This window comes from Oreochromis niloticus, linkage group LG13, assembly GCF_001858045.2.
Source record: "Oreochromis niloticus isolate F11D_XX linkage group LG13, O_niloticus_UMD_NMBU, whole genome shotgun sequence".
NCBI classification, from domain to species: Eukaryota; Metazoa; Chordata; class Actinopteri; order Cichliformes; family Cichlidae; genus Oreochromis; species Oreochromis niloticus.
Genome location: NC_031978.2, coordinates 14,895,678 through 14,911,235, shown reverse-complemented (window position 1 = coordinate 14,911,235; position 15,558 = coordinate 14,895,678). Strand labels below are relative to the sequence as shown.

At 40.0% G+C, this 15,558-nt stretch overlaps 1 protein-coding gene across 1 annotated transcript; it reads left to right on the top strand.

Moving 5' to 3' along the window:
* Window positions 1-381: 381 nt before the first annotated feature.
* On the top strand, window positions 382-14,414 carry LOC100695448 (bifunctional 3'-phosphoadenosine 5'-phosphosulfate synthase 2). Its single transcript, XM_003438267.5, has 12 exons — window positions 382-743; window positions 2,612-2,726; window positions 2,809-3,044; window positions 3,197-3,335; window positions 3,507-3,625; window positions 5,185-5,298; window positions 7,247-7,358; window positions 9,127-9,332; window positions 9,441-9,576; window positions 11,377-11,645; window positions 11,729-11,958; window positions 13,620-14,414. The coding sequence occupies exons 1-12, from the start codon at window positions 717-719 to the stop codon at window positions 13,759-13,761; spliced, it is 1,845 nt and encodes a 614-aa protein (XP_003438315.1). The 5' UTR covers window positions 382-716; the 3' UTR covers window positions 13,762-14,414.
* The last annotated feature ends 1,144 nt before the right edge of the window (window positions 14,415-15,558 follow it).

Below are 15,558 nucleotides of genomic sequence, written 5' to 3'. Positions count from 1 at the left end.
TACACATCTTTTTATGTCGCTAAACAAAGTTATTAACTCACTAATCGATACTTTTAAACTTTGAAAGACCCCTTTTAAGGAGGGACTCATTCTCTCATTAGTGCTTCCTTACTGTGCCCTACATTTAATCATTAAACGTGGGCTACATTTAACCCCTTGTTGCCCCATTTTTGTGACAGACCGGCAAAATAGCCGCATTTCCAACCAGGAGAAATTTTTTACTTGCTGCTTTTATGACTGGATTTTTTAAAGAGATTTTTTTATATACATGGCGTGAGGTGTGGTGTGAGCCAGTGGCGTCTGGAAGTGTTTGGGGGAAATAAGGAGACACCAGCGACTTCCTTGACGCCTCAGTAAGAGTGAATTTTTCTCTAACGCTTGCCAATTTGTGACATTGGGGGGAATAGATCCAGCTTTACCCGATCCAGTCGATTTTGTTGTTCGTCCCGTCTTTCTTGAGGTTTGCCGGTATTCGCTTTTTTTTTTCTTTTTTTTTTTAACGTCGAAGGAGGAGGGCCGGAGGCAGGGCCAGTGGAGTGCTACGTGTCTTGAAGTCTCTTTTAAACACCCCCTCCGTCGCCTTTTTCGATTACTACAGTCAAAAGTTTCTTGCTTTATAAGTCGATCCAGCATCCGACGAACATCCAGGCCTGCGTGTGTGCAGCGGTACGAGTCCGGCGTCCAGGAGTCCTTTGGCGGTATAACAGTAGAGCGAAATGTCCGGAGTGAAGAGGCTTCGCACAGTGAGTAGATATGGAGATAACGGGTCGAGACAGACACCAGAATTGTAAGCTGTCATCAGATTAGACCCCCAAAAAGCGAAATGTACTGTGTCAGCCAGCAGCCCGACATGTGTGCGAACTTAGTGTCACGTTAATACAGACTACCTGCTTTAAGCCTACCTTAAAAACGATGATCTTACTACGGAGGTCTGCTGGTCGTGCAGAAATTTTTTTCTTTTTTTCCCTTAGGAGTGATTACTTGTTTAAATGTAATTTCTGCAAATCAGTGTTCACTTTCAGGCATTTTTTATTGTTGTTGTTGTGTGTGTGTGTGTGTGTGTGTGTGTGTGTGTGTGTGTGTGTTTTACTGTCCTGCCAGGTGTGGCTGTTTGTAGACTTGCCTCAACTCTGAATGGGACAGTTGTTGTAGTAACGTATCCATGTCAGTGTAGTTCATTCATAACATAGGGTGTCTTGTGAGAGGGGGGAGAAAGAGGCCCCTGTTAAAGTGCCAGAGTGATGCTGCACGGGAATGCCGCAGACATATGTGGAGTCACATATGAGGGATACACCACTGAAGAGGTGCATCATTACTGACAGTGTGTAACAGTGATGCAACCATGAAGATTAATCGTCAGCTTTCTTGATAAAATCAGAGTCACTTTTCTAAGGAAGTTGCAAAATAGTTGCTCCTTTTGACATGTATTAGCAAATTTAATTGAGTTAGCTTTCAGAGTTCCCATGCTTAGCAATTCAGGAGCAATTAAACAGTAAGACATACTCATGTGTCATTTTCTTTGAGGAATTCACTGACATAGTCATGAGTATTTATCCCCTGTGATTTCCTGAGAAAGAGGGTGGAAGTTGAACTTGGAGCGAGGGGAGAAGAGTTACACAAGGCACATTCTTTAAAGGGAATGCAACAACAAAGGAAAAGGAAAAGGGGATTGAAATGAAAAGACAGTAAAAAAAATATTAAGGTGGGATGGTATTAATACAAAAGGTATTACAACTTTATATAGTGAATGATGATCATTGTATTCATGATGAGGTGGTGTTTTGCCAGCGGGAGGCTGCAGTGGAAGGTGGCTCCTATATTTATTTGTTTGTCTAGGCCTCTCCCACAGCGTGTGGGTCTGTATATTTCTTACACACGGTAAGCCTTCCATCTCCTTTGATTGAAACACACCTTGATTTGTGGTGTGTCAGAGTGCAGCATTTTTACAACCAAGGCTGTGTTTGCACCGTAAAAAAGGGCTCTTTTCACACAGGTTCACCCAATGGCAGCTGGAATCCTGTGCGGTCCTTAGGGCTGTTCAACTTCTTTCATACTGGGTGGGCATTATAGGCGTAAGGGTGTAGGGAAGAAGGGGGATTGGGTGCAGAGGGTGAACGTGTGGGTACGAGCACTGCCACATCATCGCTTGGCTACAGGCAGCACACTGGACACATTGTCAATTATTCCTCTCCCTCCCTCCCTCCCTGCCTGCCTGCCTGCATCCCTCATGAGCTTCCCTATCCTCCCATTTATAAGTTTGTACAGCTCCATTCATTCACATCCTTGTCCACGTAGTCACTTTATCCTTGTAGAACCAGTTTGATTTTGAATCTGAAAAATTATACATGACATGTTAGTTTACATGACTTGGAAGTAAATTAAAAAGGATCCAGTGAAAAGTAAATGCTATTTTTTCTATGACATCATGAACATTAGGTGAGACTTGTCTATGATGTCTATGCTGGTAAATATGTCATTTGGTTTGTGAACTGAATACACTCACACTAAATACCCTTTTGTCTGCTTCTGAGCCTATATTAGGCCTACATGTTAGAATATATTATTCTATATATTTATGATATATTTTGAGCCCCTGCTGTTTCTCTTTCAGAATCTCAACAAGGCGACCAATGTGGTGTACCAGGCCCACCATGTCAGCCGGAGCAAGAGAGGGCAGGTCGTGGGCACCAAGGGGGGCTTTAGGGGCTGCACCATCTGGCTCACTGGTAAATCTTTATAGTTTTTCCACCATATTTAGACTGGGATCAATTTGCTTATTTACTATACCCACCACGCTTTTACCTCTAGGTTTGTCCGGTGCTGGAAAGACTACCATCAGTTTTGCCCTGGAGGATTATCTCGTTTCCCATGGGATCCCCTGCTACTCACTGGACGGAGACAACATTCGCCACGGCCTGAACAAGAATCTGGGCTTTTCTGCCGAAGACCGCGAAGAGAACATCCGGCGTGTCGCAGAGGTGGCCAAACTGTTTGCCGATGCCGGCCTCGTTTGCGTCACCAGTTTCATCTCTCCTTTCGCCCAGGTGAGGAAAGCTTAATAGTTACATGCTGGGACACCCTTTATGTGTTTATTTAAGGCTGAAATCATACCCTAACAAAGGTGGACGCTAGATTTTAAGTCAACCTCAAATCAAAAATGCATTAAAATCATGTATCCGTGCTGTTTCGCCGACAGGATCGCGAAGAGGCAAGGCGTGTCCACGCAAGTTCCGGGCTGCCGTTTTTTGAAGTGTTTGTCCATGCGCCTCTTGAAGTGTGTGAGAGCAGGGATGTTAAAGGACTTTACAAAAAGGCTCGTGCTGGAGAGATCAAAGGTCAGTTTGATGGTACTCACAGCAAGAAACATCTATGAGATATGAGAGTCATCCCAGACCCTTTGAATATCTACAGGCTAGTTCACCACATGTTGTAATTCTGGCTCACTCAAGTGATTAGAGACTATTAATGCTGATAGGATCTCAGTGATATCTATGCTTTATTGCCAGGTTTCACTGGGATTGATTCAGAGTACGAGCGTCCAGAGCGTCCAGAGCTCGTTCTGAAAACCGGAGAACTCTCCGTAAATGAATGTCTCCATCAAGTGTTGGACCTGCTCAAGCAACAGGTAGGGTTCCTGTGCAAAACTTGCTCTAGACCAGCAGAATAAACCACTGTACTGCCCAGTGTACACAGATGCTACCCACAGTGCTAATTTACATTTGGTATTTTCTCAGCTGTGTGGCATGATCAAGAGGACACTATGTAAATGATGTAAAGTTTGAATACTTGATCTGTTATTTTTACACAAAATAGAAATAAATCTTAATTTAAACATGAAGCTGTTGTACTAAAATAAATTCAGTATAGTACGGGAGGCCATACCACCTTAAAAACAAACAATAGGTCTTGATAATTAACATCAATCTTTCTGTATTCTCTGCCCATCAATGAAATCTTTCACATGAGAAGGAAGTGGTTGGCAACAACTAGCTAGAGGCAATGAACTACCTGGCACTATTCAGTAGTTTTATATTGCAGCAAATAACAATTGCAAATAACACAGAGAAACACAAAGGAGATAATTTAAAATTTCATAATCTCTGAGTAATGCGCTCTGAGCAATGCACAAAAGAGTTTCCTTTTCTCAAAGGCGTGTGAACGAGCACTATGTTTGCACTTCATGTATGTACAAACATAGATCTATATCACAAAGGCAAAACTGGAAAAACAGGTGAAGCCCAGACCGTGGCATGTTAAAAGTGTAGCTTTTTGTAGAAAAGACACTAACCGACCTTTACACACACGTACACACAGTGAAGATTCAATTGAGCATTAAAAACGATATTGATTCTGTTGCCAAGCTTCTATCTTTACTGAAGGAAAGGTTGCTGATAGAGTGGATGTGTAAACATGTGTGTTTTTACAACACCGGTCATTGAAGTAACAGGCGACTGATTTTTTTTTTTTTTAAAAATCCCGCTGTGTCAACATGAATACGCAGATACAGTGTGACACAGATTAATCCTGCAGTGTAGAATTACATCAAACAAAATCAGGCAAGGCATTCACAGATGTTTGATTTTATTGAAAGGAGCTTCTGTAGATTCAAACAGTGCAGAAATAAAGCATTTTATTTTCAGTTAAATACTATGTTTATGAATATGCTATTCATTTAGTGTGCCGTGTCTGAATCAGAATGTAAACCTGTAATTACGCGCACTGTGTGCACCATTCAGCTAGTGCCCCAAGGCGAGCTTCCTCAGCTTGTGTCACCTTTTCTTCCCAGAACTGGCTTGTTCATCAGGCAGTTTAAGCTGTTATTACTTTTTCATACCTTAACAATCATGTGACAGTACCTGTCACTTGGAAGCAGAACGTATAGGAGTGATTTTTTTACTGTAACCGTTTTGCTGTAAGGGATGAAGAGTAATCTCTTGAAGGATCTTTCAGTGCTAGCACAAAACATTAAAATAAATTCAAATGATGCAAAAAAACCACCATTTTGCACCAAAACAAACAAATAATATGCAGCATACACCCAGCGGTATAGTTTGATCTAAAAAAATATATATTTTAAAGGCTTCTGACGCACTAACCGTGGTGTTTAAGCTCTTAAAAGGTCATTAAATCCCTACATGAGCAGCGTTATTAAACTGTGAACATTCATTTTCTTCTCGTATGTAGAAAATTGTACCAAACGAGATCCTGGAGGAGGTGACTGAACTGTTTGTCCCGGGGGACAGGGTGAACGATGTTTTGGCTGAAGCGAACACACTGCCCACCATCAGCATCACAAAGGTAACTACACATTCTGCTGTCACATAGCAAATGAGAAATCAGAGTCAGTACTGAACATTACAGACAGCTGTTCATGGGTCCTTTCAGTGTGGAGACTGTGTACTAAGGAAATATTTCCAATTCCCTGGTTAATCATTAGGGAAATTCTCCCACAACTGTCAGTCAATGTTCTGCAGATGCTAACAGATATGCAGCTTCTTCAGCTCATATTGTCTCTTTTTTATCATGTTCCACTGCGGTTAATCCTTCCACTGTTAAATTATTCACTTATTTAAAGCAGGCCTACAGATTAACTTGTGCACAATGTTCCCTCTAAGCTGCGCACGTGCGCAATTGCGCACTGCTGGCACGGTCTCTGGGCACAGAAAATCTGTGTTGTGCACAAAAAAATTAACCTGAATTGAAATTAAAATTAATACTTTAACAATTCTGTTTTGCAGTGTTAGTCAGTGAGTGACTGGCTGCTCCCATATTGTATTAGAACGATGCCACCTTATCCCATACTCCAGCCAATAATGCGATTTACATTCTTTTATACGCAGCTAATCAACGTGGTTGACAGGCTATGACAGCGTCCTTATGTGCCGACACCGGTCTTTTAGCTGGCAAAGCGGCGTGGCTGATGTGCAGTGAAGCCACGTTAATGACAACGTGTACAACCATTGGAGATGTGAGCAGGACAGACGGAACAATTGACGGAAAAAGTGTGGTAAAACCAGAGTTGTGATAAAGAAAAAAAAAACATGCAATGTTTGGTTTTCTTCCTGAATACTGTCGTTGTTTATATTTACTGCGGAATAAACGGTAAAAACGGCGTTTTATAAGAAAAAAGGCTCGAAAGCACTCTCCGCCGGTGAGCAAAAACAAACTCCACCCCCCTCCCCCTTTCCTATTCGTCCAAAAAAGTACCATGTCGACCAATCAAAAAATGATATGACAACGTGGCATCTAGTTGTTAAGAAAGGGGGGGAAGTTTTAGGAGTGACGGCGGTGCTTTGATATGTGAGAGATTTGCGACGTTTAGCGCAAATCTTGTGTAGTTAATGTGTAGTGTAGTTTTACTGTGTGTGTCAGAACAATGAGGCGAGTACTGAATGTTACAGGTGTTACAGGAGTGATACATCTCCTGTTGTCAGGCCTGCAGGTATCAAGCTGTTGTTCTCCTTTATCTCATAGTGGACAGAAATTATTTTTTGGAGTGGCACAAATAATTTGTGTGGCATCAGATTTGATGCAGAACAGCTGATTGTTCTGTAAATAGTTTGAAATGTTTATTTAAAAACGCCTTGGCTGCATTTAAAAAAAAAATAGCTGCAAAAATCTTTGTTGTTTGCCAAACTGAGCTACTTTTTTGAAGAAGTAACTATATAATTAATTGCCCAGCATTGGTCATTATATACTATATTTTGCAGACAGAGAGTTACAGGACTCTCTCCCAGACCACAGACTCATAATACAAGTCAGAGCTTTTTTTTAAAAAAGAAAGAAGGTTGCGTTTTCAAAATTGGAGTTCAAGTTATTTTTACTTCCAATAGTGTTAACATACTACACAGGTCAATGACTAGATTTTCTTTGCATTTTCATTGTAAGTGGGCTAAAGCAGTTAATTAAAAGTAGTCTAACATAAATGTAAATGCTGTAATTTGATTATTTTAATAAACCATGTAACTTGGGTGGATTAGATGCCGGCACGACCACAGTGCACACGTCTGATGTCGCTCACAGTGGTCCAAGGGATCGCTCAGGGAGTTTGTGTGTTCGCTCAGACACGTGAAAAATTAGAGGGAACATTGCTTGTGCATACCTCTGAAATGCATACATTTTCGATACAACAAATAAAATATATTCAGAAAATCAAATATATTTTCTGAACTGGAATTGTGGTTTACAAGTATTTTGTGTTATTTTCTTTTCATCCTGCTGACGATGCCGTTTTATTCGTCCACAGCTGGATCTGCAGTGGGTGCAGGTTTTGGCCGAGGGCTGGGCCAGTCCACTAAAGGGATTCATGAGAGAGAGAGAGTTCCTCCAGACTATGCACTTTGGCAATCTCCTGGATGGTAAGAGACGTCATTAAACCTTCTGATAACATCCCGGGACAACACCACCTCCCTGCTCCTAAAAGTGACATTAATTGTGATTCAGTTAGTGTGGGGATGTCAGACTAATTTTACATACACTTTGATCTTATGTGGGCCTGACCCCCTTTCTCCCACTGCAAAGAAATGTAACTAACTACACATTTAATCGATGAGATATCTTAATATAAGAAAAAGAAGTGCAATGTCAACAGTAAACAGTAAATGAAAGAAATCTCTCAGCAAGACTCTTTTAGCCTAAATGTTAGGAAGTAAATGTGTAAACTTACAGAAACCTGTCATTTACCTGTCAGTGGCGAGGGGGGAGGTCTTTATTGGTAGGAAAAGCTGTAAAATTTGTTGTTCAAAGTCCAAAATTCATGTCCAGCCATACAGTGGGCCAGTCTGGAGTCCAGACCAGGCCGATACTGGCCAAAGGCTTATGTTTGACACTTATGTTTGACATCCTGGAGTTAGTATATCATTGCATGCAATCTTTTCAGTCAGCCTAACTGCATGTGAACATGTTGGCGCCATGTCTAAGCAAACTGTTCACAACAGCTTCTAGCAACATTTACATATCGCTTTCAGCCTCATATAAGCCTAACACTGGATACAAAGCACAAGCTGCAATGTGAAATATACTATGTGAACAGAATTGTTGGGCCGTGCCTCTTAATCTTGGAATTCAGGTATTTTCACTGTCATTGCCAAGAGGTGTATAAAATCAAGTCTCTCTAATAAACATTTGTGAAAGAATGGGTCGTTCCAGAGAGCTCACTGCATTCAAGCGTCACACTGTAATAAGATCCCATTGTTGCTGCAAGTCGCTTCATGAAATTTGTTCCCTCCTAGATATTCCATAACCTGCTGTAAGTGGTATTATTCCCAAGTGAAAGTGCTTAGGAACAAAAACAGCTCAAGACAGGTAAAGTTACGGAGCAGGGTTGGCAAGGTTGGCTGATGTGCTGGCATGTAAAACTTACAGAAGGTCTGCTGACTCAGTCATCGCATGTATATAATATAGCATTTGATCTCAGCTGTTTCACTTCTAATTTACAGTAATATTCAAATGTTCGTCTCTTTTTCATTTTCTCCAGTCACAATTTGGCAGTGAGATCTCTCTCTCGATCTCGGAGTATGTGTGGGTGTAAGGCAGCTCACGCACACAACAATTGGAGAGAAAAACGAATGCTCAAAAGTGTGGCCACACTTAACTAGAGTTGATGCTGATAATCTTTGTTGTTACAAGTCGGTTACATTTGTGGCAACAAACTGTACTCATACTGTAAGTCAGAAGTTAAACAATATCTCTGTTCCTCTTTTCTCTTTCTGTGTGTAAATAACACAGACAAATTATTGTCTGGTTCATTTTAAAATGAGGCAAAAATGAAGGAAAAGCATGAATGAACTTCTAATTTTTAAAATAAGAACATGCTATTTCAGTAAGCATACAAAATTGCTGTGAAGCATATAGTATGTATGTCCTTAAAGCAAAGAAGTAACTGTAAGAGATATTATTATTTAATGACAGACCAATTAATTCTTTGACTATTTCTTTACTGTCCAATAATAATAATTATTATATTTAATTACAGCTCCTGTCTGAGATCACGCTCCTTCCCTTTGAAGTGTTTGCCATTAGTGTGCTGAACCTGTTTTCATATTGTCAGTGTAAAAAAAGAAAACACTTGTAAAACGATAATTACTTGGCTTTGTTTGTTTAAGATCACTTCATCTTCTCTCTCAGGTGGGGCCATCAACATGTCTATTCCCATTGTCCTGCCTGTTAGCATTGAGACCAAGGAGAAGCTGGAGGGCTGTGCAGCGGTAGCTCTGGAGTACCAAGGTTCACGTGTGGCTGTTATCAGGAACACCGAGTTCTACGCGCATCGCAAAGAGGAACACTGTGCCCGCCAGTGGGGCACTACTTGTCCACAGCACCCGTACATTAAGGTTATAATGCAGATATTAAACGTGTGCGCAGTTAAAAATTTGGAGTTCTCATGCCAGCATCATGCCTTGTAATGATGAAAAACTGTTCTCTGCTTTTATCCTTGGCAGATGGTTATGGAAGGAGGTGATTGGCTGGTAGGTGGTGATCTGGAGGTGCTGGAGCGAATCAGATGGAACGATGGACTTGACCAGTACCGCTTTACTCCAAAGGAGCTCAGGCAGAAGTTCAAAGATATGAAAGCAGGTGAGAAAATCTAAAACACAACACTGCAGTGAAAATCAGGAGACACAAAAGTGGCCTTTTGTTTGTTGTCAGTAACTTCCAGTGTGACACATATATTTCTCTCTAATAAAGCAGCTATGGTAACCGGTGAAAACATGAAAAAATTAAAGCAGTGTATTTAGCAATACACCCTTTGTCTTTCAGAAAAACTTGACTAAGGACCAGATGGAAAAAATTAAATGGTAACTTTAAAGCTGCATGGTGATTTTTGTGATACGTCCTGTGATCAGTGGGCATATATAGTATAGTTAGGTCTGTAAGTATTTGGACAATGGCAGTTTTTGTAAATTTGCCTCTGTACACCACCTCAGTCATTTTTACTTCACACAATCAGAATCTGATTGAAGTGCAGACTTTATTTCAAGGTAACAAAAGTATTCAAATATTAACTGTTTAGCAATTACAGAGAAATTTGTATATGTACTCCTCCATTTTCCAAGGGTAATCAAGAGTTTCATGGACAGGTGCGTTCTCTCATTATTCCCTGACACATTAAACAAGTAAAACATCTGAAGGTCATTCCAAGTGTTCAGTGGAATTTTCAGTATGGGGTCTAACCTATCTGAGAGATAGCAAACAATTTAGGGTCAACAATCTGCTCAGAAACACCAAAAGGTCGGAGCGACCGCAGAGAAGATAACTGCAGTGGATACAAAAATACATACAATAAAAAAAGAAAAGAGTTGTTTTCCTAAATTTTTACAACACTGGTTACACTCCGGAGCTGGAAGGCCGGTTTAGATTTTTCTAAAAACTTCTAAAAGAGCCTACGGTGTGGAAAAATAAAAACAAGATTAACTTGTACGCAAATTACAAAAGGGATCTGAAGCATACCATATTACTTGTTAAACAAGACAGAAGAACATTCACGTGTCATTATGGCATGACCATGTATGGTTACAGGTTGAACCAGTATTTATTGGTTTAGCTCCCCAATTACTATTGTGCCTCTGATAATTTGGGCCAAGGTAACAAAAATGGTTGTAATTCGTAAACAGTTAATGCAAAACTTTTGTTAAATTCCTTGAATCAAAATGCTGAAAGTCTGCACCCCAATCACATCTTGATTGTTAGATCTGAAATCCGTGTGGTGCCAAAACTAAGAAGTGTCTTTGTCCAAAAGCTAATGGAGCTAACTGTATTCCTGAATGCAATGAACAATTAAATGGCATCATCTGTTTTTACTTTCACCCGCTCACTTTGATGTGACTGCTTTGTGCAGATATTGTTTTACCTATTCATGTTATCCACAATGCACTGTTTATTTTGGCACTTTGTGTTTTTACTGTGCTGAGGTTTGTTTACCGGTGTGAGAGCATGGCGTTATCTGCACTAGTTGGACAATAACCTGTACTTTCTTATTGTTAACAAGCCCAAAGCAAAAAAACCAACAGTCTGTCTCAGTAGTTTCCATAGCATGCCAAGCCCAAACCTGTTTGTCCTCACCTAAGAACATTTTAAAACATGTGATTTCTTAAAATAGCTTTGGACTGTTGTCATAGAAAACATCTATGTCAAACGGATTTGGGATTTGCTGACAGTACGGAAAATATAAAATTCTATACATCTGTCTGTCATCACACACCACCAACGTTTTTATTGCTTTTGTTCTGATAAAAGTAAATTTAAACCTATGGTGTATTTGAGTTCAGTGAAAGGCATGATGCGCATGTTGGCTGTGACACATATTTTGGAAGGCATGATCATGAAGCAGGTGTGCCTATTGTATGTTAACTTAATCATACGCTCCTCTGTCTTTAGATGCGGTGTTTGCATTCCAGCTGCGTAACCCGATCCACAATGGTCACGCCCTGCTCATGCAGGACACCAAGCGGCGTCTGCTGGAGCGAGGATACAAAAATCCAGTCCTCTTACTTCACCCGCTCGGTGGCTGGACCAAAGACGACGATGTGCCTCTGCAATGGAGGATGAGGCAACATGATGCCGTCCTGGAGGAGGGCGTGTTGGACCCAGCCAGCACCATTGTTGCCATCTTCCCTTCCCCTATGATGTATGCTGGACCCACAGAGGTGAGCGGCAGCGGTGGCTTGTGGCTCACTTAAAAGTTTTAAAAAATACGTGTGCATGTGATATCAGCTTCAATGTCTTTCAGGTTCAGTGGCACTGCAGAGCCAGAATGATCGCCGGAGCAAACTTTTACATTGTTGGCCGGGATCCTGCAGGTATGCCTCACCCAGAGACTAAAAAGGACTTGTATGAGCCCACCCACGGTGGAAAAGTGCTGTCCATGGCCCCAGGCCTCACCTCTGTAGAGATCATTCCCTTCAGGGTAGCTGCCTACAACAAAACTAAGAAGGCTATGGACTTCTATGACAAAGACCGGTGAGTGATGAAAGATCTGCAGGTTTTTCTTGTAAGTTGCAGTCAATACTGAACCTCAAAGGGTCACACACTTCTAGAGATGCCAAATCAACTGCTTAAGCCCCATTCACACCAGCCTAAAGATCGGTCAGTGACCCCCTACTAACCACCTGGAATAATCTGAAGTTAGCAAACACTAATAAAAATAAAACAATAACAGTACCCAATACTTGATTGTATATAAGCGTCTCAAATTTTATTGCTGAAAAAAAGAAGTGGGAAGAAGTATAAACTTATATGATTCTACCCCTCCTTCATATCTAATGGTTGATTGCAGCATTCAGCTTCCTTTCACAAGCTAATGACCCATATATGAAATGACAGACAATTATACATATACGCACATTCACCTAGAGCTATAACAAGGCTATTATAGTTAACTAAAACTAAAGTAAAACCCAAAATCATTGCAAAAAATCATTGTAATCAACTAAAATAGAAACTAGAAAAAGAAATACATGAGACATGTTGTACACAACCGCTTTCAAAAAGTTGTGTTTTTATTGTAATGCCTGTTCTAAGTTTTTCTAAATTTTTCCTCTCACACATCCATACAACAATAATTAATAGCAACTAAGACTGAAACCAATAATACTAAACTAAAACTAAACATTATTAAATAAATATTAAACTCAAATGAACAAACTCACTATGGAAGCTAACTTAAACTAAAAAAGTCAAAACAAAAGAAAAATAAAAACTAATTATAAATTTTAAAACTATATTAACTTTATTTATAGATTCACTCCTACACAATCATTGACCTTGAATGCATTCAGGTTTAATAAACATTGCTATTTAGAATACAATATTAATGTATATACTCTGACACATACAAATATATATATATATATTCATACATATGAACACATATACACCTTCATGTATATGAACATTCACATATATTGACATTCATGTTCCACGTGGTATTTGATTAAGTCCTTCATCATCCATGTGCTTTTTGAGACACAGTTTGACTCCACACACTCCAAGCATAAAATAAAACTCTAAAAAGTGCGGCACAAACATGAAACACTTCCTTCATTCAATGAATTGGTTCTTATATAGCACTTCTCTACCTGAGCAATCAGAGTGCTCTATACAACTCGCGTTACTCATACAAGAATGTTTTTCCATGCTTAAGTGTTTTCTATGTAACATTCACACTCCAATTGATGCATCTGAGAGCAACGTGAGGGTCAATATCTCACCTAGGGATACTTGGCATGTAGACTGGAGTAGACAGGGATCGGACTGATTCCAATGAGTCAAGACCTGTTCTGAGCTACAGTTTTTGGTGCAGTTCTCCCCTCACCAGCTGTACAAAGCGTAGGACAAAGCGTAGTAGCTCATTAGTACATCTTTGGGTGTTCCTTACCAAACAGTAAAACATTACATTGCCTGCAACACACTTTTAGGAAAAAAACTTCAAGGCCAAACTAAAAATTTCACAAAAATCAGACCGTGTACATTATTAGACTTGTGCATTTATATGTGTTTGTCTCCTAGTTGGTATTTGTGTCGAGATCTAATCACGGCATAGAATTTGCAAATTTTGATTTCTAATAACCTGTCCTTCCCACTGTATACTCCCTTTTCCCCATTCTTCTACAATTTCATAGACATGAGGATTTTCAGTTCATTTCTGGCACCATGATGAGGAGCTTGGCTCGGAGTGGAGAGAACCCTCCGGATGGTTTTATGGCCCCCAAAGCCTGGAGGGTGTTGGTCGAGTACTACACCTCTCTTCAGAAGAAAAACTAATCAACAAGCTCATGAGCAACTATCCAGTGTATTCTTTAGAATTATTTAAGGTGGGATGGATTTTTATTGGTACAAACTACAGGGGTGGGAGTTTTGTCTTCACCAAATCAAAATATGAATCTCACTCCTGTAAAACAATGGGGAGATTTTGTGATTATATGCATATTACCTTAAGCTATGTGTTTTAAGAAATTAAATCTAACTTGAATTTTTTGTATGACTGTACACACAGGAGCACATTCCAAGACAAGGAAATCTTTATATATATGCATACATGAGACACTGAAGGGCGCACAACAAAAAACATGCACATTGAAGTTTTTATTACCTTTTTAACATGACAACTGTATCACTGTATTTGTATCACCTGAATGAAAGCTGTAGTCTTATCATTGCACACAGTGCCTACATGTTATAGATGCCATTGTGTTAATCCCTCATGTTAATCTTTCATATTGTTATGAAGTACTACATGAATTTTTATATATATAATGTGTCTTTGTGTTAAATGTCAGTCCTATAAAACTGAAATTGTTTTTTTGTCTTCAAGATTTCTGTGACTTCATAAACAGGGCATATGCATTTATATTATAGAATCTTTGGTCATAGGAAAATAAATGTAAAATGAAGTAATAAAAACAATTATTTGTTAATTGACTATTTAGTGACTATGTTACACAGAGATGATGTGTACTTTGAACAAGATGATTTAAATGTTTTCTGCAGTACCTCTGGCACGACTGTGAGTGTGTGGCCCTGGTTGTGCAATAATACCTACCTCTTCTGTCTGTACAGAGTGCATGTTTATCAGTGCTGTGTAAGGTTAAAGGTCTGTTGGATAACTCCATTTGACGGATTGGGGGGGGCGGGGGCGTGTATAAAAGAGTCCGTTACCAAGTGCGGCCTCCTGGAGCGGCGAAGCCAGAAGTGCAATGCCTCCACCTGCTGGCAAAAATGTGTGTACGTAAATGTGTGTAAAAGGGCACAATCGGGTTTTGGTTTCCGTCTTAGCAGCTAAACTCAATGACAGCATTTTGTATTTACTTACTGAGATGGACACAAAGACAGTCAATTATCCCTGCATATTATCCTAAAACTTCCAGCTGTTCTTTTTATAAGAATAAACCGGACTAACAGCAGTCACACTGTCATTTTGCGCATTAAGAGAGCTCAGGTTTTGGCTCTGGATTGACTCTGCTAACTAGATCTTTTATAACAGATTAAGGAGAACATGAGACGCTTTCAAATTACACTTAAGAGATGGTTGAGCGAAGTTGGAGGACTGATTCATTTCGCTTCTCATTAAGCTGCGAGGGCTTACATCGCTACAGGATAAGTGCTCTTCAGTGGGGAGAACTAGTCTTCCCTGTAAGAAGGAGATTCCTAATTAGCCTTACATGGGATCAGATCATTTAATCTGCGATGTTCCAGGTAAACCCATTTAAATCTGCTGAACTGTACCCTCACTACTTTATAAAATCTCTCAACTACTCTACACCCAGCATGTCACGTCACTGAGAAATGACCACATGTAAATCTCCGGTGTCCTACAGACCTGCATATTCCTAAATACAGGCTGTAGTAACACTCCAAATCTGATGCACTACTCTAAGAAGAGCAGAAGTCACATTCCCACTCAGATGTTCCGCATTGCAAGGCTGCTAAATTAAAATGACTATCAGCTGCACAGCTGTCAGGTTACATGGACTAAGCCCAGCCTCCTTGTTTCCAGATGCTGACTGATGTTGACACACAGTCTTACATTAAGCGATCATTTTATGGGTGTTATATTCGGTG

Coding starts and splice junctions, on each gene's coding strand:
- LOC100695448 (XM_003438267.5), top strand. CDS start 717: ATGTCCGGAGTGAAGAGGCTTCGCACA. Junction 3,045..3,196: donor TCATCTCTCCTTTCGCCCAG/GTGAGGAAAGCT, acceptor TTTCGCCGACAG/GATCGCGAAGAGGCAAGGCG. Junction 3,336..3,506: donor TCGTGCTGGAGAGATCAAAG/GTCAGTTTGATG, acceptor CTTTATTGCCAG/GTTTCACTGGGATTGATTCA.